The 25403-nt window shown below is 45.1% G+C and overlaps 2 protein-coding genes across 2 annotated transcripts in view; one reads left to right on the forward strand and one right to left on the reverse strand.

Annotated features, from left to right (window-relative positions):
* cdk10 (cyclin dependent kinase 10) overlaps positions 1–25403 on the reverse strand; it is a 192800-nt gene that overhangs the window by 25321 nt on the left and 142076 nt on the right. The window lies entirely within an intron of this gene.
* Positions 18937–20180, forward strand: LOC146985364 (carbohydrate sulfotransferase 6-like). Its single transcript, XM_085780667.1, has one exon. It carries the CDS (start codon positions 19008–19010, stop codon positions 20178–20180), a length of 1173 nt encoding a protein of 390 aa, XP_085636793.1. The 5' UTR covers positions 18937–19007.

The following is a 25403-nucleotide window of genomic DNA, read 5'->3' on the forward strand; positions in this document are numbered from 1 at the left end:
ATTCCTTATTAAACTACATCAACACAGGCACAGCAACTATGTGAATATGAAACGTCAGATTAAAAAGGCTCTTTAGACACGTTTTTTTTTGTGACAAATAAGTTTGCCTATTATATATCTCTACTAGCCTACCACTTGTAAATTGTTTGTTCTGACATGTCACTGCTAAACTAGTTTATTGAATTGAATATTTACTGACCCCTTTCATTTATTTTCTTCTTTGGTGGTAAACACAACTGGTGCTTGAGGTTCATTATCGCCACCGCATGGACGTATTTTTCGTGCACCACTGCAATGCATTGTGGGTGATATACAGCTCTGGAGTGACCATCAATGTTGACTTGATCACTCAGCCCTCAAGGGTCGATCTCACCAAGTTCACTTCAGCTGTTTAGAGAAATGGAACAGCCCTAATGATGGCGGCGGGGATTCCCCGAGGGCAAGTGCTGAGGGCAAGTGAACGAGGGCGACTCAACACGCTTTTGGAACGCAGCCCAGGAGTGGGTTTGATTCGAGCCTGGCACAAACCGCTCGGGTGGGCTATAATGACAGTTTGACGACCAATCTATCACCGGCCAACCAGGTGACTTCATCAAACACCCCCCACCCGCTGAACCAATCATGTGGCTGAAAAGGAGAAGCATGGCTGAAGGCGGTACGCGGACGAAAAGGATAAGAGGAGCCGTGAGGTCTGCCACAACCTGGCTACTGAATAAGATTGATGGGGAACTAACGAAGGAAGAACTAGACCTTTATACCTTGGAAGAACTCATGGACCAGTTGCTCAGTAAGGAACAAAATTTTATTGAATATGACAGAGACATTGAAGCAGCAACTGATGAAAATGAATTGGATGAAGAAATAAACACTGCAAATATGGCATAAGCACACGAAAGACAAGAATCAGACGCGCATTGCGCATGGATGGAGAGTCAAATAGCGCAAGCACCTCCAGTCAAAGAAACAACGGACAAAGAATTCATACAGTTAAACTCCCCAAATTAGTTATCCCGAGATTTTCTGGGGAAATAAGTGAGTGGCAAGGGTTTTGGGGTCAATACCAAACAGCTATACACGGCAATGAAGGTCTGAGTAAGACAGATAAATTCAGTTACCTGAAGTCATTCTTGTCAGGCACCGCCGCCAGTGCAGTGGCAGGCCTTGCCTTGTATGATGACAATTATGACAGTGCAATTGATATGCTGAAAAGACGATTTGGCCGCAAAGACCTAGTGATAAATGCCCACATGAATAAACTATTGAACATGATTCCAGTCAGAAGAGCCACTGATGTTGCGTCTTTATGCAAACTATACGACGACTGTGAGGTGCAGGTGCGAAGCCTAGATGCCATGGGTGTCGTGTCTGACACAGAGGCTGTTTTCGAAACCGCATACTATCGTACTGCCTACTACATACTGCGTTATATGTACTGTATACTGCATACTGAATGTGGGATTCAGTATACTACTTGAGCAGACCGACGCCGTTATCATCGCAGTATGCAGTATACGAGTTTCCCAGAATGCATTTCACGGCAACCGGTAGCAGTAGCTGTAAAACAGGCTAAAAGCTGTTTTATTTCTCGCTCTAGCGCTGTAATTATGTAACTTTATTAAGTTGTAATATTTTTTCATGCGAGAAAGTACGGCCAGTTTATCCAAATGACGGCTGTTTAAAAGTTTGCTCCGATGTTTTTCGGAGAAGTGAAGCTCCGCAGCGACCGGGACATCACAGAGGCAGCAGCCCGGCTCCTGACGTGCTCGGCCGGCCAGCACTACGACGTCATTCCGGAGGAGAAAACGGTCGCTAATTAACTTATCCGCAGGTTTTTAAAGGTTTACCACCGGCTGGTTAAATTATTTTCAGGAGATAAATGTTGGTCTCATTGATGAAATCTCAATTGTGGCAGTAGCATTAGTTTGTTTGAATGTAAAGTGAAGCTTCTTGTGTCTTCTTCAGCGCTGCCTCGGGGCTCTGGAGCCTAACGTTATGTACAGAAATCACCACATTTACAAAAAATAAATAAATATTTTACAATGAACCGATCAGTCATTAAGTTTTATTTTATTAAACTATAGTTACGGTACACGGCTACACTACCATCTTTGGTTACGCTCTGGTTACGGTTAGACGTCAGGGGAGCATTGCATTGTGGGTTACAGTACGCGATGTAGACTGGTCAGATGCATACTGGAGATATTTTCCGAATCAGTACGACATCCGGGAACTTTTCGCATACTGCAGATTTTGCTTTTGTTCGCATACTGCATACTGCATACTCAGTGGCGGCTGGTGAAAAATATTCTAGGTGGGGCTGTTCGTCCCTGAAGTTTTTGGTGACCATCTTGATAAAAGAACCCCATACCCATTTTTAGGGATAAACATTAATTATTTATTTGCCTTTGATAAATCAGCAGTTTGACAGATAATGACAATGAACAAACAGTAGTCTTTCACTGGTGGCACACAGTGGACGTGAAATATATTAGCAAATACTCTTAATACAAAAATATGGTTATTAAAAGGCATGTGTATGATGTAACCTACAGCAGTGATTAATGTTAACTATAGACAAAGTGTGACAGGAACACTATAGGAGGAGCATAACGTGATTAAGTTTGGTCTGACCTAGCTGATGTGAGATGTTAACTTAACTGCTGCATTATCAGGTTTGATGACGAGTCTAACTGTGAACGTACTGGTCACACCTGTAAACATATTGAACAGTGCTGCAGCCTGATGCTCCGCATCACAGACGTCCTGTCACAGCCTGGGTGAGTAGTTTCCCCTGGTGTCACTCAGGAATAACAGTGTCCAGTCCAGTGTCCCAGAAGCTGGATGAACTAATAAAAACGCTCTGGGACGAGCTGTGAACGCACCGCGGACGAACCAACAGCATGTAGTCCAAAAGTTGTCTCCGAGCATCAAGAGAGAGCAGTCTCTGACGTGCCGGTTAACGGTGCTCCGGTCCTCCGGTGCTCCTCCCACACACTACGGCCTCCTGTCACATCATAACAGCCTCCCGCCACAGGCCCACAGAGTTTTATCCACCTGTTGGTTGTATTTCCTCACCGTGAAACTGTGTTTTTCATCCAGCTGTGAAGCTCTGCTGCTAGTCCTGCCCTTCTTTTTACAGTCTATGGTCCTGCCTAGCTTGGCTAACGTTAGCTGACAGCACCGTTCATGTGTCCCTTGAGAATATGTTTTGTAATCCGTTCAGATAAATAGGTCTCTAACTCCAGTAACAGTCCGTGTGGTATCTGTCCTCACTGTTTTAAAAAAGTAAATTATACGGGAAACAGAATTTGAAACTGATGAAAACTGCGTAGCCATCCTGCTACCGAGGACAGCTCCTCGCTCCTCGGTTAATTTCCCCCTCGATTTCTGGTTGCCACGGGAGACCAAAATGTTTGGTTTGGGGCGATATTTTCTGCGCCCCAAAGGCATAAAATCCGACGACGCTGATTGGCTAAATTACCTGTTGCTCGTATATTTTTTACTTAGCAACAGTCACTGATTGGCTGAGCCGGTGCACTGCTCGGGCGACTTCTCCAGCGCCCCAGACACAGAGCGATAGATATAACAGAGACAGTAAATGAACCTGTAGGCAAATTAGCCTCTAAATAATGGTTTTATTTTATATACAGCTCGATTTTAAGAATTCCTATCACATTCACAGGTACAATAAAAAAAATATATTAATTTTAAATTATTATTTTGGAAAAAATAATAATCATTAAAATTCGCTTTTCATCAGGGGGGGCGGCGCCCGAGCGCCCTCTATTGACCAGCCGCCACTGTGCATACTACATTTTGGCCAAATCAGTACGTACTAGCAGTATAGTATGCGGTTTCGAATACAGCCAGAGTCTTTTGTGCCCCATATTATTAAAAATGATTCCCGAAGAAATTGCTCTCGAGTTTACTCGACAGGAAGTAGACAATGTACTAAAAGCAAAGGATCTGATGGAGTTTCTAAAACTTGATGTTGAAAGCAGAGAGAGAACGGCGAACCTCACACAGAAAGGAGAAAAACATCAGCCTGAAGACAGAAATGCTGGCCTCCAGAAGGAGCGCAGGATGAAAAGACCATTCACGGGTACCACGGCTTCAGCTGCAGCCTTCCACACATGCACTCAAAACGACAACGGTAACTGTTTATTTTGTGGGAGGGGTGAACATAAATCATCAGAGTGCACAGAGTTTACAGTTGAAATAAGAAGAGATAAATTAAAACGATTTGGCAGATGTTTTGTATGTCTTGGGCCCAGACACCTTGCGCATAATTGCAAGGCGCAAGGCATTGAATGTGGCACGTGCGGCAAAAGACATTATAAAACTGTTTGCATGCAACAATCAAAATGTGCACAGAGTGATAATGTTAATGAACCTACACCCGCAGACACCGTTATGCCGCCCATTGATAGGATGCGAGACTCCAGTCCTTGTTACTGATGTTTATTGACGCCACACCGACATCTCCTTTACACCGTAGAACTGAATGTTCACATAAACAAAATAAAGACAACATTACTTGTTGTAATCATTACAGAAATAGCATTGCTTAGCATTGTAGCTAGTAACGATAAATAATACTCAGAGTAATACTGACCACTTTGGCCTGCTCCTCAATCAACGGCAGAATCATTCCCAGTGGCAGTCTTTTCCGGTCAAAAAATACGATTCTTCAGCTTACACTTCTTATAACGTCACATTCACACAGTTGCAGCAAACACCACGAAGCATGGAGTGATAAAAAAGGAAAACAAACTAACAGGTAACATCACCGCTACAGGTGCTCCTCTGTCTCTGAGTGAAGCTCTCGGAGCTAACCGGCGATACTTCCTGTTCTTTTCTCGTTTCAAAATAAAAGCACGTATTTCAAAATAAACTCGAAAAACTGCTGCATTTACAACCGTAGTATCAGTTTCCCCGAGTAACTCTGAAGGAAACACTGTATTGTTACAAACTGCTACAGTGTGGATTGATGCCCCTAAACAAAGCCAATTAGCAAAATGTTTATTAGATGGGGGGAGCCAGCGCAGTTTCATTCGGGAGGATATCTCCAGGGCTCTGAGTTTGCCAATTGTGGGAACAGAAGTTATAAAGTTACACACATTTGGATATGTAACTCACAAAAGAGTAATTGCAAGGAAGGTTACAGCAATTCTGAGAAACTTAAAAACGAATGAGGCTGTGGATATGGAGTTATTGGAAACACCAACTGTGTGCTCTTCAAAAATACAAATGGCAGATGAAACATTAAGACGGTCTCTGGAAGACAAAGGTCTGCAGGTCGCTGACACTCCGGTAAGAGTCATGGAAAAGGAATGTCTGGGAATCTTGATCAGAGGAGATCAATACTGGAAGGTGGTGTCAGGACGCACAGAGAGACTTAACAATGGGCTCGTGGCTGTGGAAAGTAAGTTTGGATGGCTGATTCAAGGTGTTGTGTCCATCCCTGTTATGAATGTTACCACTGAACCTGTAGATGTGGATGTTTTACATCTGAGTGTTGGAGAGGAACAAAATCTGAATGACCAGCTGCGCAGCTTCTGGGAGACGGAGTCGCTCGGGATTCAGATGGAACCTGAACGGAGCCTGGAGACAGATGCAGTTTGGAGATTCGACGAGTCAGTGAAATGCCACCAAGGTAGATATGAAGTTTGTTTGCCTTGGAAAGAAAATAATGTGAAACTGGCTATTAATTACTGCACTGCACTGAATCGATTGAAAAGTCTTGCCAGAAGATTTCAGAATAATGTGCAACTGTATGATCAATATAATCATGTTTTCCAAGAGTATTTGGCTGAGGGAATTGTTGAAGAAGTTATTAATATGGACACAGAAAATCTGGTATATTATCTGCTGCATCATCCAGTGATCAAAGAAAGTAGAGTTACTACTAAGTTACGAGTAGTGTTTGATGCTTCTTCTCATGAAAAAGAAAGTCCCTCGCTAAATGAATGTTTATTAACTGGACCAAATTTGAATCCTGATTTGTTAAGCATTCTGATTAAATTCCGACAGCACAGAGTTGCAATGATGGCAGACATAAGTAAAGCGTTCTTGCAAATTAACGTAAATGAGAAGGACCGAGATGTGCTGCGCTTTTTATGGCTGAAGGTGAGACCAGCCCCCTTTGAGGAGTTAAAGGTGGTGATTATGAGAATGACGCGCGTGCCATTTGGCGCATCTGCAAGTCCCTTCTTGTTGGCAGCAACGATTAAACATCACCTCAAAAAATATGAGCACATCTATCCAGACGAAGTAAAGACATTGGATGACAAACAAACAAGCAGCCAATCATTTAACAGCTGTGTAGTTGGGTTGCAGCATCGTCTGGTTTATTGATAACGGAGCTGGTATGAGAACGTGAGGCTGAAGGAGAGGAGATTAAAAGGGGACACGTAGCTCGTCGGTACGGTAACAGTGAGTCTGGCCCGACAATAAGCAGCGGCACTGAAACGCTTGATTGATTCTCTGATTAAATACGCAGAGCCGCGGGCGTCTTGCATGCCCCGCTGCAGCGACCCTGGGTTCCATTCCACCAGTGACATGCGGTGACCTCTAGGACAGGGGAGGCAGGCAGATCACAGACGACGGAGGACAGGGGTATTCGGCAAATCAGCTTATCACGCAAGAAAGTCACAACAAACAGGTTTTGCACAATGGTTTGCAAAATGTGTGCAACACCTTCCCATCACAATCCACGCCATCTAACGTTACAGTAACTTACACAGATCAGCTGTTATTAAAACACAACTCATCAATAACAGGATCGCGACAATGGACCAGGACCACCACTCACATTACACAACAAACCGTTAAGAATTAATCCACACTCAAACCGAAGCAACAATAATGTTAACTGTACTCAACAAGCTATTATTACAAGGTTTACAACAGATATGACAGACAACCAGGTGTGTGTGTGCCTGTGTAAGAAAGAGAGGGAGGGAGGGAGGGAGGGAGAGAGCGAAAGTAACTACGTAAAACCTGCTAGCTGTTAGCTACCGTAGCTCAGGCGTTGGTCTCCCGTCAGGTAAAAGCTGCTGTTTATTCCTCAAATGAAGCTCATGAAGTTGTCCTCTCCGGTACAGTTATCATCACTGCAGTTGAACAGGGTTGCCAACTTTTGGTCCTGGGCTGGAGTGAGATTGTGTTGGCGGGGGGGGCGTCGGTTTGTCTATAATAATACTAATAGTTATGTTTATTGTAGTTTTTCTCTCTCTCTCTCTCTCTCTCTCGCACACACACACACACACACACACATTATACCTGCGAACTGAGTAGGCTAGAGGTGTAATAGGTGACAAAATACGTATATCCCTCTAGGGGGGTCTGGGGGCACCCCCCCAGAAAAAAATGTGATTTTAACATGTATTTGAAGCATTCTGGTGTACTCTGAGAAGAAAATAAAGGGAAAACACAACATTTGCTTCAGATAAGAGGGAAAAAAGCAGATCTGTGGTTCCTATCATTGTATGGCTGGAGTGTATGAAACTGGTCTAGTGGGGAGCTCTGGCTTTTGGCCTGGACCAGCCTATTGACCCTATTAATATATGAAAGGACAGAACCAAGGGGGCAGTTGTCGGTCTGAGAAGTGAAGCTCACTTCCGCGTTCAAAAAACTGCAATCCCCTGGGCTGTCGCTGGGGGCTGGCTCCAGAAGGGAGCAACTCCAATTGAGCCCCATGTTAAAATAGCCGATTTTACAGCTTAAAAAAACATATTTAAAGCCTGGTACATTTCATTTTTTTGGTCTCAACCGATAGTTTCTACCCCCGCACATACTCTGAGGGGGGTGAATTTTTTTTAAACTCTACCGTTTTACTGTTATTAGGTTTAAAGTTCTGGCCAATTAGGGCGCAGAACCGTTGAGTGACAGGTCCGGAGACCGCTGCTTCGAGGCCAGTGGGCGGGCTCTCGGCCGGCCAACGGCCGCACCGCTCCAAATATGGCAAGTAGAATCCAACATGGCGCGGCTCAAACCCCCGTAGTAGCGGCACAAAACAGACTCCCCCAAACCAATGGGTGACGTCACGGACGCTACGTCCATTCTTTTTACAGTCTATGGACAGAACAGACATGTCCTGTGATTTTCAGTCTTCTATTACAGCCTGATGATACAAGTCAGGTCCTGAAATGTGTGTTTCTCTTCTGTAATAAACATTCTACATACCCATTCGGAGTTTGCAGGTATGGCACACGTGCATGCCTGCGCAGTTGCGCACACACGTACACACACGTACACACACACACACACACACACCTGTTGCTGCGCTGTCTCTCTCTCCTCTGCTCTCTGGACTGAGCTGCCTGGCTGTACTTTTGTGCTACCTAGTCTGCATCTTGATTTTATAGTTTTCAACGGACTGGCCCAACCAGCCCGACCGCAGGCGTCAGTTCGAGCCGCGTTCAGTCTGAAAACATAACTCGGTCAGGTCAGGTTGTGTCTCGGGCTTCGCTCTCCCCCCCCTTTTTTTGGCCATCGGATTCGGACCAAGTCGGATCCAGGCTTCAGCACCGTGCCGCTGTTGGTGGACAACTCCCCGTCCTACTGTGCTGTGATCACAGGCTTGAGCAGCCGTCCAATCGACACGCGGATAAGCATCGCGCACACCAATCAGAGAGCCTATTGACGAGTGCCAAAGCTTGCTTTAATTTTTTTTTTTTCTTTTTGCCAAATCGCTTGATTTTGGCGTGAGAATTGTTTGAGTGGCGTGAGAGCGTGAGACAGGACCTAAAAGCGTGTGACACACGCCAGATGCGTGAGAGTTGGCAACCCTGAGTTGAATTAGCCGCTAAACTGCTGGACGCTAAAACCGAGGGAGCCGCCTGTGTTTACAATTCATGAAAGCAACGTGAACGTACGTGCCGCTCACACTTAGTAGAGTTACGCCAAGGGAGGCAGCGTAGCCTCTGCCTCATAGACTGTAAAAAGAATGGACGTAGCGTCCGTGACGTCACCCATTGGTTTTGGGGAGTCGTTTTTGTGACTCAAATATGGCGGCCTGAACAGCGCCATGTTGGATTGGCCGGCCGAGAACCCGCCCACTGGCCTCGAAGCAGCTGTCCACGGAGCTGCTCGGACCTGTCACTCAACGTTTCCGCGCCCTAATTGGCCAGAATTTTAACCTAATAACAGTAAAACTGTAGAGTTAAAAAAAAATTCACCCCCCTCAGAGTGTGTGCGGGGGTAGAAACTATCGATTGAGACGAAAAAACGTTCTGACACCAGGCTTTTAACATGTTTACTGAGGATGTAAAGTCGGCGATTTTAACATGGGGGTCTATGGGGAATGCTCCCTTCTGACACCAGCCCCCAGAGGAATCCGAGGGGATTGCAGTTTTTTGAACGCGGAAGTGAGCTTCACTTCTCAGACCGACAACTGCCCCCTTGCTCTGCCTCCCTCTCCCTCCCTTGTCTCGCTCCAGCTGTTCTTTCAAAATAAAATGCGCAGCAAGCCCGGGAAAAAAAAACAAAAAAAACTCTGACTCGTGAGCTGGTAGCGGTGTGCCAGCGTGCCAATGATTATGCCGCCGCGTGCCAACCGTGGCACGCGTGCCTAGGGTTGCTGACCCCTGCGCTGCGCTAGACAGTTGGAGCGGACCGACGTCCGGCCGCGTTCACCCAAACGGACGCGGTCACGGTGCGGTCGCTCTGCTGCTGCTCAGCCCAGAGCGACTGTTGTATTCACACCGACACAAACGCACTGCACTAAAGATCAACTGTGCCGAACACTGCCCAGACCCAGGCAAGCTATCTGTTTTGTTTATATGATACTGTTGTTGTATGATGTTCATCATTACATCTGTCATGTTAAATTTTTGACAGGAAAAAAAAAAAAAATCACAAAATAACCTGATAACTTAAAATCTCACTTGCGACAATAAGGGAATATTTAAGATTGACCAAAATAGTGATTTGAGTTATATCGTGATATAAATTGATGTCGACTGATATGAAAAAAATTATTGTGATAGGGTTTTTTCTCATATCGCCCAGTGCAATAGTCAACAAGTAGGAATTTCAAAACATAGCTGCATAGGACTGGGCCCTTGTGCAAAAAATTAAATGCATAAATGAATTTAAAGTTGAAAATTTCTGGTTTGCTTGAGCCCATTTTATGTACAGATACCGGTAATTATTCAATTCAGAGACGTGGATTTAAAATCATTGTTTTATTTTATGGCCTTGCTGCCCTGGCTTTTGGCCTTTGTGCCCTCAAAAAATTGACAACACAAAAGGCCAAGTGGCCCTGCCCCTAAAATGACGAAATTCCAGGCCTGATCGAGTGTTCACAGGGAAATGAATGGAGAGAATCACGTAAACAAGCGCAAGATTAGACGCGACGTCACACGTGCGATCAGGACGCCGGAAGAGACTGTCTGTAACCAGTGGCGTTTTTACATGTAAAAAAGTGGTGGGGCACCATCATTTCATAGAAAGGCTGCACATCAGAAAAAACACAGTGCTTTCTGTTGTTACTGATATGTTCAGGATCCATGCATTGTAGCAATCACACAAGCCTAAATGAAGAATGTAGGCTAAGATTCCACGTCATAAACTGACAAAACCAAACTCAGAGCAAATGAGAGAACAAGGAGGGAGCAGCAAAGAGCTAAGGCCACAACGGAGACACACACACAACTGTTAAGGATCCAGATCCATTCTACAGTATGACAACAACCTTATGACGACAACGACGACAACAACAACAACAACAACAACCTTATGACACTCGTCACCATCTGGAGATCCAGCACAACAATAGCGGATTTCTATTACAATTAATTACAAACGTGAATTATCCCGCTACTTTAAATCTAAAACAACACAATGTTCCGTTTGAATAAAATAAATAAACATAGTAAATGCACAGACCAGCACCATAAAGGCAGCACGATGATGAACACGCTGTCACTCACCAATACTGGACTGTCTGCTGGACCTGTCGAACCGGACCCGGACGGACCGCCGGAGCAATTCACTCCCATTCAAGACAATCACAACATTTCCTCGGCGCGCACCGCGGTCACCAGTCGGTCTGAGCTCCGGTCAGTCCGGTGGTGTTCTCACGGATGAACGTGAACGGAGGAGACAGAGACGTCTCCCCGGTGTGAGGCTCCGTGTGGCGGTAGCCGCGGTACCGGTGGTCGGACTTCAGGCCGTGTTTAACAGCACAGTCAAACTCAAATGACTGGACAAACTCTGTAAAGATCGAGCTGTCAATCAGCTTTGTATCGATCAGGTGATGATCAGCTGTTCATTTTTCCAAGTTACGGTAGTTAGTGTTGTCTAGATATCTATCGCTCTGGTCTAGATCAGCTGGATCAGCTAGTTTCCTCAAGTTTTGTTTTTCCCGCTTCTTGCCGACTGTCCAGACACGTCACAGACAGAGAGCCAATCAGCTCTGCCATGCGAGATGACGCTGTGGTGAGGCTCCGGGCTGACTGCCCCACTGTCCATCAAATTTCTGCCGTCTGCATTAATGCATTATCACTCTGAGCATGCGCAGTCGTGTTTTCTCGTGTACACAGTACTTTGCATTGAGAGAGAGGGGCAGCTCCAGCTCTGCCCCACCGACGCGGATCGCTCTGCACCGACGTGACGCCGTAACCATACCACAGACGCTAATCAGGAGAACTGCGGTCCGAAGCAGCGAGGGAGGGACAAATAAACCTCAACTAAAATCGTAACACAAATTTATTATTTAGAAAAATGCTGTATTCGTAGATAACAAATTATGGAAGATAATAACCATTGAAGATTGTGTAGATTGATAGTGGATCCGTATACTGCGCTGTTTGTTATGGTGCGGTCATTGCTAAAGTTGCTACAACTAGAGAAGCTAGCGGTTTGCAGACTTCATCTCTCGAGGGGGGTGCGTTGGACCATGGTTAAACTTATGCTGGAATATCCCTTTAAGGCTGGTTCAGGTAGCTCTGAACCATTTTATAGCGATGCTGCTAGGCTTAGACTGCTATACTAAATTATCTTATTTTGAAATAAATAAATCTACTAATACTGATGACACTGACATGATTCATCTTCCTTTATGCTGAAGCTCTGTGTTGAAATGAACATGGGAAATCCACTGTCTCCTGCCAGTTATAAGACTTTTTAAAACTTTATCTCACTCACTGTGAGTTTTTTTTTTTTCTAAGTCACGGTTTTGCGAACTTTGGAAATTTGGAACTGAGAGAGCACACCCTGATTAACAACATGTTTGATGCCCTGTGTTGGTGTTAAACCACTGGTGTTACCAATAAGGAAGGTAACACCATGGCTGATTAGTGATTTGGGGTGTAGTCAAGTCAAGTCACAGTTTATATAAAGCACATTTAAAACAACCTCAGTCGACCAAAGTGCTGTACAGTTGTAAAAACACAATATAGTTAATCATAAACACTATAATAAATAAAAACTATGCAAGGAATAATAAGAACTCAATTTAAAACAAATTCAGAATAAAAAAGAAAGTAAAAAAAGAGAGTAAAGAGAGAGAGAGAGTCAAGATTACTCACTGAATGCCAAAGAGAAAAGATACGTTTTCAGGAGTGTTTTAAAATGCAGCTCTTACTGTTCAACAGCTTAGGGGCCACTACTGAGAAGGCTCTGTCTCCACAAGTGGAGGGCCTGGATCTATAGGTACTGCCAGGAGCAGCTGGTTTGACGACCCAGTTCCCTAGCAGTGGTGTGCGGCTGTACAAGCTCTGATAATTAAGGTGGTGCCAAGTCGAGCAGCTGCACACTGAGAGAAGAGGTGGAGAGGACTGCGGGCATCCCAACAGAGAGCATTACGAACCACAGAGAGCAAGGTATGTTTCCTCCTAAAATTTGCTCTACAACATCACATTAATCACGTCCAGGCGGTGGTAATGTGAAGCAAGGACTAGGCAGTGAAAAACAAATAGCAGCTATCTTTCAATTTTTTTTTTTTTTTTACAAAATGTGAACGGAACGAATGACTCATTTTGACAGCAGAGATAACATAAAACGACACAATGTGAAATTGATTTTTGTGCTTGTCTTTGTCAGTCATTAAAGTTCACTGAATATCTTTGTACATCTGAGGATATCACAGTTTGTTGAAATATTTCTAGCCTTTTATAGTAAATTCTACAGTGGCCCTGACAGAGGCAGGGCTGAGATAAGAAAAATAGTCTTGACATTCTGTATTATTATTTTGCATGTAAAAACTATAAAGGGGTTAACAATTAACAAAATTATCAACATTGCTGTTGTTTTGTTTCCTATTTTAACACCATACATCAGCATAAGGTAAATGATGATAATGTTATCCTATATATTTTTAAATTTCATTTAAAGTTAAGTTGGTAATGCTTCTCTGTAATATGATGAAGTGACCTTTGTTTCTCTGTGATCAGTCATCACAGTAGAACATGACCTCCATGTTGATGGCTCTGCTTGTTCAACAGGTTTACACACCCAGATATGTACAGTATAGGCATTTATAGACCCTTTCACAGCTTGACGTATTTCGGGGGGCGGGGCTTAGCTGGAGGCAAAACACCTGAAATGTACTAGCTTGTAACTGGTTATCATGTTTTAACATACTGTTTTTGCAAGAATGGACGAGGAAAACGCATATTTTAGTGAATAGGCAAGTACACTCACCCTCCGAGACCGTGAGTGTTTTTATAAGGTTGACGCCAGACCATTATATATACCGTAAATTCTCAAATAAAAGCCGAGTCTCAAACAGACGGCAGGTCTATTTGTATTTTCTACTAGTTCTTGTGATTGTACAGAACCTCTAAAAGCCCATGATCGCCTGTTGGAGCAGTTTCTAAGCTGCTTAATTCCTGCTACAGTTCTCAACCGACCTGGTCTGATCCGTATGTTGAAGCCTGGACCCGAAGTGGCCGGGCTATGAGTGTTAATTCTCGGCCGGACTTCGGCAAAAAGAAAAAAAGAAAAGAAGGAAAAAAGAAGCCCATTGTCTGATGCGACCAGAGTTATTAAATGTTTTCAACCTGAACCCGTTGCGTCTGCTGGTTGTGTTGTTCGGTCCGGCCCATTGAGAAATTGGACTGACCCAAAGAAAGAGCCGGAGCCTGTATAATGGCACATTTCCACTAGCACGGCTCGGCTCGGCTCGGCTCGGTTCGGTTGTGTTTCCATTACAACTGAGTATCACTAGTGCCTCCTCGACGTGGGCGGGGTCGTCATAACACGGCTGCGCGAAACCGAAACCCTTTCGTTCCGTGTGGTGCCGTCAAGCTCCCTCTGAATCCTTTCTTCGGCAACCAGAGTCAGGAACGTCTGGACCTCCTCGACCGACCAAGGAGTGGATTTCTTCTGAGAAGCCATCTCATGTTCGAAGTCAAACAGCAGTACAAACTGAAGCAGTAAAAAGTGGTGTCTTGTCTTGAGGCGGCAGTGGCTCAGGTGGTAGAGCGGGTCGTCCAATGATCAGAGGGTTGGCGGTTCGAATCCCGCTCTAACCCGGTTGCTGCCGTAGTGTCCTTGGGCAAGACACCTTACCCACCTTGCTCCTGATGGGTCGTGGTTAGCGCCTTGCATGGCAGCTTCCGCCATCAGTGTGTGAATGTGTGTGTGTATGGGTGAATGTGATGTACTGTAAAGTGCTTTGGGTATCGTTCAGGTATAGTAAAGCGCTATATAAATACAGACCATTTACCATTTGAGTCTTGTTTTTATTTACATTCTAGTCAGTCGTCGCGCGGTTATGACGCTTCCAGTGACGACACTCATCGGCCAATCAGTGGAAGGCAGTCGGCTGACGTCACGTTTTAGTAACGCTTTGGCTCGCTTGGAACCAGGGCTGAGGTGATACCAAAAGTGTACCTGGTTGCAGGTACTGCGTGCTAGTGGAAACATGCAAATAGCGCGCCGAGCCGAGCCGAAGCGCGCCAGTGGAAACGCACCATTAGTCTGGTGGCTTAGCACTCTTATTTGGGCGGATAAAAGCTTGAAATTTGGCATGAAGCTTCCTCAGTACCCACGAAAGGATTTTAGCCTAGGAGCCCAGTAGAATTTTTTGAAATATCCATGCAGAGAACCATATTCTCTTGATCAAATGACGAAAAATGTCATTTTTCTTAAGATAATTGATGGTAATATGCTCTTTTTAGGCCATTGTATTTAATCATGTATAGGCACAAATATGGGGGGAATTCCACATGATAAGTATAAAACGGAGTGCCTTATACTAAAAATATTCACATTCTCATTCAATATCATTATGGATTAATTGTGCGAACCCTACCTACACAAATATACATCCATGTACCTACAGTACACCGACTCTGGTCTGAGTGCTGTAAATTGTTTCGTCCATGGTCTGACCCGACAACTGCCTTCCAGTTTTACTATTTAGTAATAGCTTATCTTCACACAGATGGGCTCATTTGTTGTTGCAAGTCACACAACAGAGACATAAACAGAAATGAGAAATTTTTGCATATCCAGTTAAAAGTTCCTTGTAGGGGCTTTAAATTCAATACTTGGGTGTTGTAACTCCCGTTCAGTCAAACATGAAACAAGGCGTTCTTCAAGTCACAGACATTTATTTCTCATACAATACACCGAAGAAAATGTCGTAAGAACTGAATAAAGAACTTTTTCAGGCGAGAAAGCAACCATATACAGTAAGGCAAGGCAATTTTATTTGTATAGCCCGTTTTTACTAAACAGTTTGTCTCAAAGGGCTTTACATGGCATTGTAACAACATCCTCTGTCCTTAGACCCTCACATCGACTGAGGAAAAACTCCATGGAAAACCCTTTTAACAGGGAAAAATCGGAGAAACCTCAGGGTGAGCAACAGAGGAGGGGGATCCCTCACCCAGGACGGACAGATGTGGAATAGATGTTGTTACAGACAAGAAAACAGTTTACAGTTTATGTCACAGAATGTGCGAAATATGGAAATGTTAGCAGGAGTTGATGAAGGACTGGGTGGTAGACTGGTCCATGGGAAGGGAGGGGAGGGGGGGCGATGCAGGCGGCGGCTGGTGCAGAGAGATGGAGCTCCGGTGGATCTGCGGAAACACAGAGAGAGTGCGAGACACCAAGGCCAAACTACAAAGTACAACAGAAAATGACAGTTCAAAAATATACTGAGGAGAGGAGAGGAGGGGTGGGGAGAGGAGTGGAGAGGGGAGGAGAGGAGAGGAGAGAGGAGGGGAGAGAGGAGGGGAGAGGAGAGGAGGAGAAAGGAGAGGGCTCTGTGTAACCAGATGTGTCCCCCAGCAGTCTAAGCCTATAGCAGCGTAGCTATAAAATGGTTCAGAGCTACCTGAACCAGCCCTAACTAAAAGCCCTGTCATAAAGGAAGGTCTTAAGTCTAGACTTAAATGTAGTTAGAGTGTCTGCCTCTTTGACCCATGGAGAGAGCTGGTTCCACAGTAAAGGAGCCCGGTAACTGAAGGCGCTACCTCCCAGTCTGTTTTTAGAGGTACTGGGAGTCACTAACAGACCTGCGTTCTGGGAGCGGAGTGCTCTGGTAGGACAGCAAGGAATGATTAGTTCTTTCAGATAGGTTGGAGCTTTATCATTAAGAGCCTTGTAAGTCAGCAGAAGGATTTTGAAGTCTATTCTAAATTCTACAGGAAGCCAGTGGAGAGAAGCTAAGGTGGGAGAGATGTGCTCTCTCTTCCTAACTCCTGTCAAAACCCTTGCTGCGGCATTCTGGACCAGCTGGAGACTCTTTAGAGAGTTTTTCGGACATCCTGACAGGAGAGAGTTGCAGTAGTCTAGTAGATTCCCCATATATGGTTATGTGGCAGGATGAGGGAGGCCGGGCGGGGTTTGAACCCTAGTCTCCCGGGTAAGAGTCATGTATGCTGACCATTCAACCAAAGGGATATCTTTGTGGCCAACTAGCCAGGGCACATGATCAATTGGAGGCATAGTGACAGGACCGTCAACTGTCACAGTTTATCCGAATAACGCTTGTTTGTTAATCTGCTGCCACGATTTCGGACATGTGAAAAGCCGTAACCAGCCAGTGTTTCGGTTTAACATGTGCTTACCTAGGCTGTGCTGTATCAGGGCCGCGGAGAGCAGTGAGACCGAGATTGCCAGTCTGTCGGACCTCCGCCCTTCCTGATTGGCCCCGAGCTGCAGACGAAGTGGAGCGGCTGGTAAATGCTCCAGCCCAGTCTATCCTCTCCTCTCACCCACACTTCAGCAACCGTCCTGGGCTACACAGTGTTGGCTCGGCTCGCTCCGAGAGCCACTAGGTCGAAAGTTAACAGGGCGGTTTTCTCCTGGCCACTTCCGTCCTGTGGCCGCTTCGTTCCCACCAGTGATGCGTCCAATCACTGCTGTGTCATCCGCAGGGTGTGTAGGATGGGGCTGAGGACGCATCCTTGTGGGGTGCCAGTGTTTGTGATTATGCTGGCTGAAGTTCTGTCACCAATCCTGACAGACTGAGGCCTGACAGACTGAGGCCTGCCAGTCAGAAAGTGAGAGAGGCAGAGGGTGGGGTGCAGATCAAGTGTTAGTATTGCAATAGTTTGGGAGTGAGTTTGTTGGGAATGACTGTGTTGAAGGAGGAACTGTAGTCTACAAAGAGCAACCTGATGTAGGAGACTTTATTTTCCAGGTGGGAGAGGGAATACACCGAGTCGGCAACCAAGGAAACGTCACTTCCGGTCAGAGCCGTGGGGGAAAACAAACCGATTCCCCCATAGACATACGCGTGAAAACGCAGCATTTTAAACCTTTGTCATGTTTTAGTTTGAATCACTTGTATATGCTGACAAAGAGATATTAAAAAACTCATCACGATCCGGGTCGATTGTTGTCCATACATTTTAAAATATTGGGTAGTCAATTAGTCAATAGTCGGTCACATACGTCTGTCTATGGAGGAACTGTTTTCTTCCCCCACGGCTCTGACGTTTAGGTGGGTGTTCCCTTGGTCGCCGCCGGCCGGCTCTAGACACTCGGAGACGATGCCTAAGAGTTGTTGTGTACAATTTTGCACTGCAAATAAATTGAAAAACCACAACCTGAACTTTTAGCCTATATCTTACCCAACCGTGTAACGGCTCTGACCGGAAGTGACGTTTCCTTGGTTGCCAACTCGGTGTAGGCAAGATGTGACTGACTGTGAAAGACCCAATATTTTAAAATGTACGGACAACAATCGTCCCAGATCGTGATGAGTTTTTTAATATATAGCTCTTTGTCATCATAGTGATTCAAACTAAGACATGACAGCAGACAAGCGTTAGACAAAGGTTTAAAATGCCGCGTTTTTACACGTATGTCTATGGGGGAATCGGTTTGTTTTCCCCCACGGCTCTGACCGGAAGTGACGTTTCCTTGGTTGCCAACTCGGTGTATAGCGGGGAGCAGCAGGTGTACGTGCGTTTTGAGCGATCACTCAGCATGTGATGTAGGCCTACCTGACTGTTTACCCAGGGCTTCTGATAGGGAACTTTATTGGAAGTCTTGAGGATGTCTGGGGAAGAGAGGCTTGTTGTGTGTGTGTGCGCACGCGCGCGTGTGTATGTGTGTCTGTGTGTGTGAATAATGGTGGATTTAGATATGGGCGACACTGGCAGCCACTCTTTTCTCAGGAGGTGGCAGAGACCCCCTTCTTAAAAAACAAAACAAAAAGAATGATTGTTTTTTCTATCACTTCACATCAATGTCATGTCATCATGAGGTGGCAGATAAGGAGGGGGCAGGAGTTAGTTTGATCAGTATAGTCCAATCAGAGTCAAGCCACCAAATACACCACAGTTCATTCATAATACTGAACACAGAACTGTAGTTTCAAACTAATCATGTTTCTGGTCAGTCCACTAATTTGTCCATCCATCTTATTTGTGTATAGAACATATTATCTGTTGTATTAGTCTATCAAACCAACCATAAGAGCTGTTAGATATCTGTCTGTCTCTGTCTTTTCTACCACAGAGGTAACACAGCTCCACAGAAGACGTAAAAACCGATCCACATCTCGCAGAGGCCACTGACAGAGACCATTACCCATGATGCCCCGCTGCAGAGTGAGCCTCAGCACAATGCTTTTCCTGGTGATCCTACTGGGTGCCGCAGTGGTGTTGTTCTGTGCCTGGTTTGTCCAGTTCAATCCCTGCAGCTCTGCCTCCTCCAATGACAAGGTTCATGTTCTGCTGCTGTCGTCCTGGCGATCAGGCTCATCCTTCCTTGGCCAAGTGTTCAGTCAGCACCCGTCTGTCTTCTATCTTATGGAGCCCGCTTGGCATGTGTGGTTTAAGCTGGAGAAACCCAGGAAACGGGTGCTGCGAATGGCCGTGAGAGATCTACTGAGGAGTGTGTTTCAGTGTGATTTCTCCGTGATGGATTCCTACCTTCCAGAGCACTACAATGTGTCCTCCTTGTTTATGTGGCCTCAAAGTCGAGCACTGTGCTCGCCTCCAGCCTGTTCTCTCACACCACGCAACCAGTTCAGTGACCCGGATCACTGCAAAGAAGTGTGTGATGCCGCTGGCCTGCAGGGGGCAGAGGAAGCCTGCCACACTTACAGTCATGTGGTGTTAAAAATAGTGCGCATATTTGAGCTGGAATCCCTCTACCCACTTCTGCAGGACCCAAGCTTAGACTTCCGCATCATCCACCTGGTCCGAGACCCACGGGCTGTGTTTCGGTCTAGGGAGCAGTCAGCGAGTGCCTTTATACAAGATAGCGCTGCTGTCTTGGAGCAGAGAAACATCCCACCTGCTGAGGTGCCGTATGAAGTCACGCAGGAAATCTGCCGTAGCCATGTGCGCATCAATGAAAGGGCCGTCCTGAAACCCCCTCCTTTTCTAAAAGGACGCTACAAAATGGTCCGTTATGAGGATGTGGTACGCAACACACTGGAGGAAACATCTGCACTGTATAAATTTGCAGGTCTGGAGATGACGCCGCAGTTGGAGGAGTGGATCTACAGAGTTACCCACGGCAGAGGCAAAGGCTTGGAGGGACAACTCTTTAAAGTCACTTCACGAAACGCCACCAAGGTGTCTGAGGCTTGGCGTACCCTGCTGCCACACAGCAAGGTCAAACGCATCCAGGAAGTGTGTAAAGGGGCCATGTCATTGATCGGGTACAGGACAGTTAACAGTGAAGAAGAACAGAAGAGATTTGACATCGATCTGCTGGTGCCACGGAACCAAACAGAGCATCCAAGTGATAATTAAAACATGAATGACAAATATCACCAAGAGACATGGGACAGAGGGGCTGATGCAAGAGCTAAAAAATATCAGACAGATGTGCAGCCAAACTGCAAAACAGAACCAGATTCACTTAAAGGGATAGTTCACCCTAGAATGATATTTCGCTCATTATCTACTCACCCTCATGTGGACTAAGGGCTGGAAGAAGTTTCAGAGTCCTCCGTCCCTTCTCTGAGTTACAGGGGGTCTTGGTGTAGCAGTGCATGTCCATATAACGGTTGTAAAGGGACACCAGAGCTCTTCGTAAAAAAACACACACAAAAAAACATCCAAATACCTCCATGCTGCTCGTATGTAATGTCCGTCTTGTGCTGAAGCCCCAAATTGCGTAATTGTCCCGAAAAAAATTAAGTAAGTCTATATTTTAAGCTTGTTTGTAGCGGAAGCTTCTCAAAGCTCCTCTTCCTAGTCCGTCCAAATCTCGCGTGATTTGCGCCGGCGTCAGTGCGATTACTGCGAATCACGCGAGATTTGGACGGACCAGGAAGAGGAGCTGTGAGAAACTTCCGCTACAAACAAGCTTAAAATATAGACTTATTTAATTTTTTTCGGGACAATTACGCAATTTGGGGCTTCAGCACAAGACGGACATTACATACGAGCAGCATGGAGGTATTTGGATGTTTTTTGTGTGTGTTTTTTTACGAAGAGCTCTGGTGTCCCTTTACAACCGTTATATGGACATGCACTGCTACGCTGAGACCCCCTGTAACTCAGAGAAGGGACGGAGGACTCTGAAACTTCTTCCAGCCCTTAGTCCACATGAGGGTGAGTAGATAATGAGCGAAATATCATTCTAGGGTGAACTATCCCTTTAAGCCGCGTTTCCACTACATGGTACCGGCTCGACTCGACTCGGCTCGGCTCTGGTACCAGGTACTATTCTAGAGAGCGTTTCCATTACAGGATAGTACCGGCTTTAGAGTGGCCGGTCGTCATAGCGACCGGCGGCGCTTAACGAAATAAAACAAAGCTATAAACAGGATTTTCCCCATGGTTATGCCACATTTTTACCTTAAAGACCCCCTAAACCAAAAATGCACTTTTTTAAATGATTAACAATTTAGTGTGTGGTCTCTGTTACAAGGCATTTCAGGAGCAAAATTGCTAATCCACGCCATAACTGAGCATTTTAGACTTGAAAATGCAGTTTCAAGTCTAAAATGCTCAGACTCTGAAAAAACTGGATTCAAGTTTTTCAAATTGGAGTCAGTTTTCGTGCATCACAAAACTGTAGCAACCAATCCCGTTGATTTTCCCCCCATCTCATTACATAAAATATGAACAGGGTACAAAGCGGGAGTAACGTACGTTAAACAGCGATGACGGCGACGTTGCTTCGTGTTCGGGTGAGGAGCGGTGATACCAGCCTGTTACCGAGCAACTCAGAGACTCTGGGCATGGCCCCTGGATGCGAGCACCTAAAAAACTCTATATTCACAGCAGCAGCGGCTCTCTGCAGCCGTTATTTGCTGTAGTAGTTCACCATGACAGTGACACTCTACATATAGAGCTAGATGCAGTGTATGTAGTTAGTTGCGGTGGCTGAGCGGCAGCGTCGCCGCCTTATAAGCGGGAGACCCGTGCTTGGGTCCCGACGTGGTCTCTCTTTTTTTTCTTTTTCTTTGTTGTAAACTTTATTCACATTTCGGTTTACATTCAAATTTACATTTACTCGCCGGAGGAAACACAAGCTTGCACGTGAAACCTGACGTGAGCTAAGTGTTTTGAAATCACCTTTCTGTCTCCCTTGCCCCTGATGCGCACCACCGTTACCTAGCAACCCTGACCAGGCAGTCATGCATATGAATATGAATTTTTCAATGAGGGAGAAATAATGGACGTGTTTTTAGTGTCTTGGAGAGTTATTTTAAACATCTTTGTGTAGGTAAGCAATTTTAATCAAAGAATAGTCATAGCAGAGCATTTTTACAAATTTTAAAATGCCTCTTTAGGGGGACTTTAATTAAAAAGCTCCGGAGTAATTTGATAGCTTACTACATGACTTGTGACTTGTTACGAGTGAGAGCGGAGGCTCTCTGCCTTCACCTGGCCTCTCACGACTGAAAACCAACCTTGCAACATCCGTTACCTGGCCGCAGCCCCCCGGTGTCCCAGCTCTCCTCTCCTCTCTGCTGCACCGCCACACAAACCAGCTCCGTAACTGTAAGCCTTTGTTTTTGACAGTTAAGACCATGGGCGTCGCACCCGTGGGGGATGGGGGTGTTTCGACACCCCCACTTTTATAGCAAAATAATTTCATCCCCCCCACATTTTCCAATGGTAAACCCGTGTGCCCACCCCTCGCTGTGCACCAGCATACAAAAATGGAGCGCACCTCAGCCTCAGCCTCCTTACGCTGCATGAAAAGGCAGTGGTCGAATTGAACGGGCATTCACCCAATCACAGACCGCTGTCCGGGAAATTTGAAGTCACAGAGACGGACTTTGGTTGCGTGCCAGTCGGAGCTTCTGTCACTCACCGGTGACTGAAAGTGAACAATATAGAGAGACGAGAAAGAAGGAGGAGGCAGAGATGCTAAAAAGGAAGAGGCATCTTTTTCAACTCAAGTTTGTACCGGTGAGTGAAGAGGAAACCGCCCCCTCAAATCAACACCATCTCTGTCAGCGGAGGTAAAAAAAAAAAAAAAAAAGCTCTCATTGCTTTGGGCAGTGATCAGCTCCGGTGACCGCGGCGCTGACTGTTTATTCCCGTATTATTTAAACCCAGACGCGGCCCGACACACGGGTGCTGAAGCACGGACCAGCGCGGTCCAACTTTATTCTCGGTCCGGACTCCGAAACCGCGCGTCTGATTGGGTTGGTTGGACACATGTCAATCGCTCTGGTCGGACCTCACCGCTGACAACATGTGTGTGCGCGCCTGTTTGTTTGTGTGCTCTCTGTGAGAGAGAGAGAATCAACACATTACCCCCCCCCCCCCCCCCCCCCCCCCCCCACACACCCACACACACACACACACACACACACACACACACACACACACACACACACACACACACACACTCTCTTTGAGAGCAGACAGGAAAGACAGTAGAGCAGTGTTTTTCAACCTTGGGATCAGGACCCCATGTGGGGTCGCCTGGAATTCAGATGGGGTCGCCTTAAATGTCTAGTAATTGAAAAAAAGAAATTACTGATAAAAATATTTTTCAAACTAATTATCATATATATATATATATATATATAATATATAATCCTAAACAACTGTAAGAGAGAGAGAGATTTTTTGAAGTAGCCTAATGATAGTTCATTTGTTTATATTCTGTCTGTTCAGCAGGTGGTGGTGGGATTCATAATGGATTAGAATTATTAGGGCCACGGGCAATCGCACCGGGCACTGGTCCCAACAGCTATGAAATAGCTGCAGGGACCAGTGCCCGGGCGAAGCCCGGGCACTACTGTTATTGTGTGGATTTTTTCTTATTAGTGTGAATGCAAAAGGCATTCACACTATTGTTATTCGGTTCGGCCATTTTCTTTATTAGTGTGACTGCTGAAGCAGTCACACTATTGTTCTTCTGTTTGGCCATTTTCTTCCGCCTTTTTACGGTCTTCTTCTAGTCCTTCATACTTTGTGCTATTTCAACAATTCATATATCAAAACGTGCAGCTTTTTTTGAACTTTATCGGCATTACTTTTCTCTTTTTAACTATTTATACTTTTTAAAATATTTAACTTTTTCTGATTTTTTTCAGCTTTATAATGGTTTTCTTTACCCCTCACATACTATCTCTGTCTGTAGCCTAGTGGTTAGCTTGCTGGTCTGGAGACCTGAAGGTTGCTGGTTCAAATCTTGCCTCAACAACAATTATAGTGAATTATTTTCCCAGTTGTCCTCTGTTGACTTCTGATAACTTGCTTCATGTTGAAACTGCTGCTCTCAGCCTGAAATTCACAGAAATTTTCATTTTAAGTCATTCAAGCTTGACTCTCAAGCTTTCTTGATGTTGACAGTGTGCAGATCATTAACAGACAACAGTCTCTGCAACTGTGTGTGCACCGTGGCCTAGAGGCAGAGTGGAGGTCTAATGACCATGAGGTTGTGGGTTCGATTCCGACCTTGGTCAAACATTTGTATGGTGATCACTGCTTGCACTATTTGCTAATTCTGCAACAGCGTTCAGTTGCTATCAGCAGTCACACCATTTCCATTCTTGGAAATGCTTTTTCTAGTTTTTCTTCTTACTACTTTCCGCCTTTCTACGGTTTTAAACTAGTCCTTCATACTTTGTGCGATTTCAACAATTCATATATCAAAACGTGCAGCTTTTTTTGAACTTTATCGGCATTACTTTTCTCTTTTTAACTATTTATACTTTTTAAAATATTTAACTTTTTCTGCTAATTTTTTCCCATAGGAATGCATTGAAAACATCTTCAAACTTTTAAAATTTTCTTACTACTTTGAACCTCTAAAACGTCAGCATACTTTCTCCCACAGACTCCATTTGACTTTTAAACTGTAGACGAACTTTTAATCTATTCACATATTACTCAGCTTATTGATATCTTCAACAGTTTTTAGGTATTTGGCTGTTTTAAAATCATTAAAATTTTCGACAAAATCCAACTTTATAATGGTTGTGTATTGCGCTTAACGAGCAGGGCTTAGAGTGAGTGACATCATCGTTAGAGTGAGAGGGATCGAAAAAACATTCAGGATTTTTTCTGGATAAATTGCCAGCATGGCCACAAATTAAACTCTAGACACATGATTTCCTCACCGGTTTGTAGCCACACTTGTCGTCTCTCATCTGATGTGCTCAAAACAGCAGACAGACTTACAGAATTGTCTCTATGAGCCTAATTGTCCAGCTAGACCCGCTCCAGTGGCTCATCCACTTCAATATAAAAGTAGGAGCTGATTTTTTTAGAAAAACAGAAATGCCCCCCTTTTCTACCTTGCGACGGCAAGAAAAGTTTTTGCCCTACAAACATTTAATGCACATTGGCTCGCTCAGGAAGGTCTCCTTGCCCCGATGGTCAGGACAGCACATTCTGATAAGAGTTACGGTTCTCTTTTTCTGGGCTGTTTTCGGGAGCTGCACAGAGCTCAAATCTCTCTGCTCTGCTCTGCTCTGTGTGCAGTGGCCAGCTGTTGGGGCCAGCTCGTTATCAAAGTCTATAAATAGAACAAGTGCAGGTGCAGCCTGGCCGCTC

This window comes from Trachurus japonicus, chromosome 6, assembly GCF_045865225.1.
Source record: "Trachurus japonicus isolate A0001 chromosome 6, Traja_1.0".
Classification (NCBI taxonomy): Eukaryota; Metazoa; Chordata; class Actinopteri; order Carangiformes; family Carangidae; genus Trachurus; species Trachurus japonicus.

What these genes read in the sequence shown, in the direction of transcription:
- LOC146985364 (XM_085780667.1), top strand. Translation starts at nt 19,008, where the DNA reads ATGATGCCCCGCTGCAGAGTGAGCCTCAGCACAATGCTTTTCCTGGTG.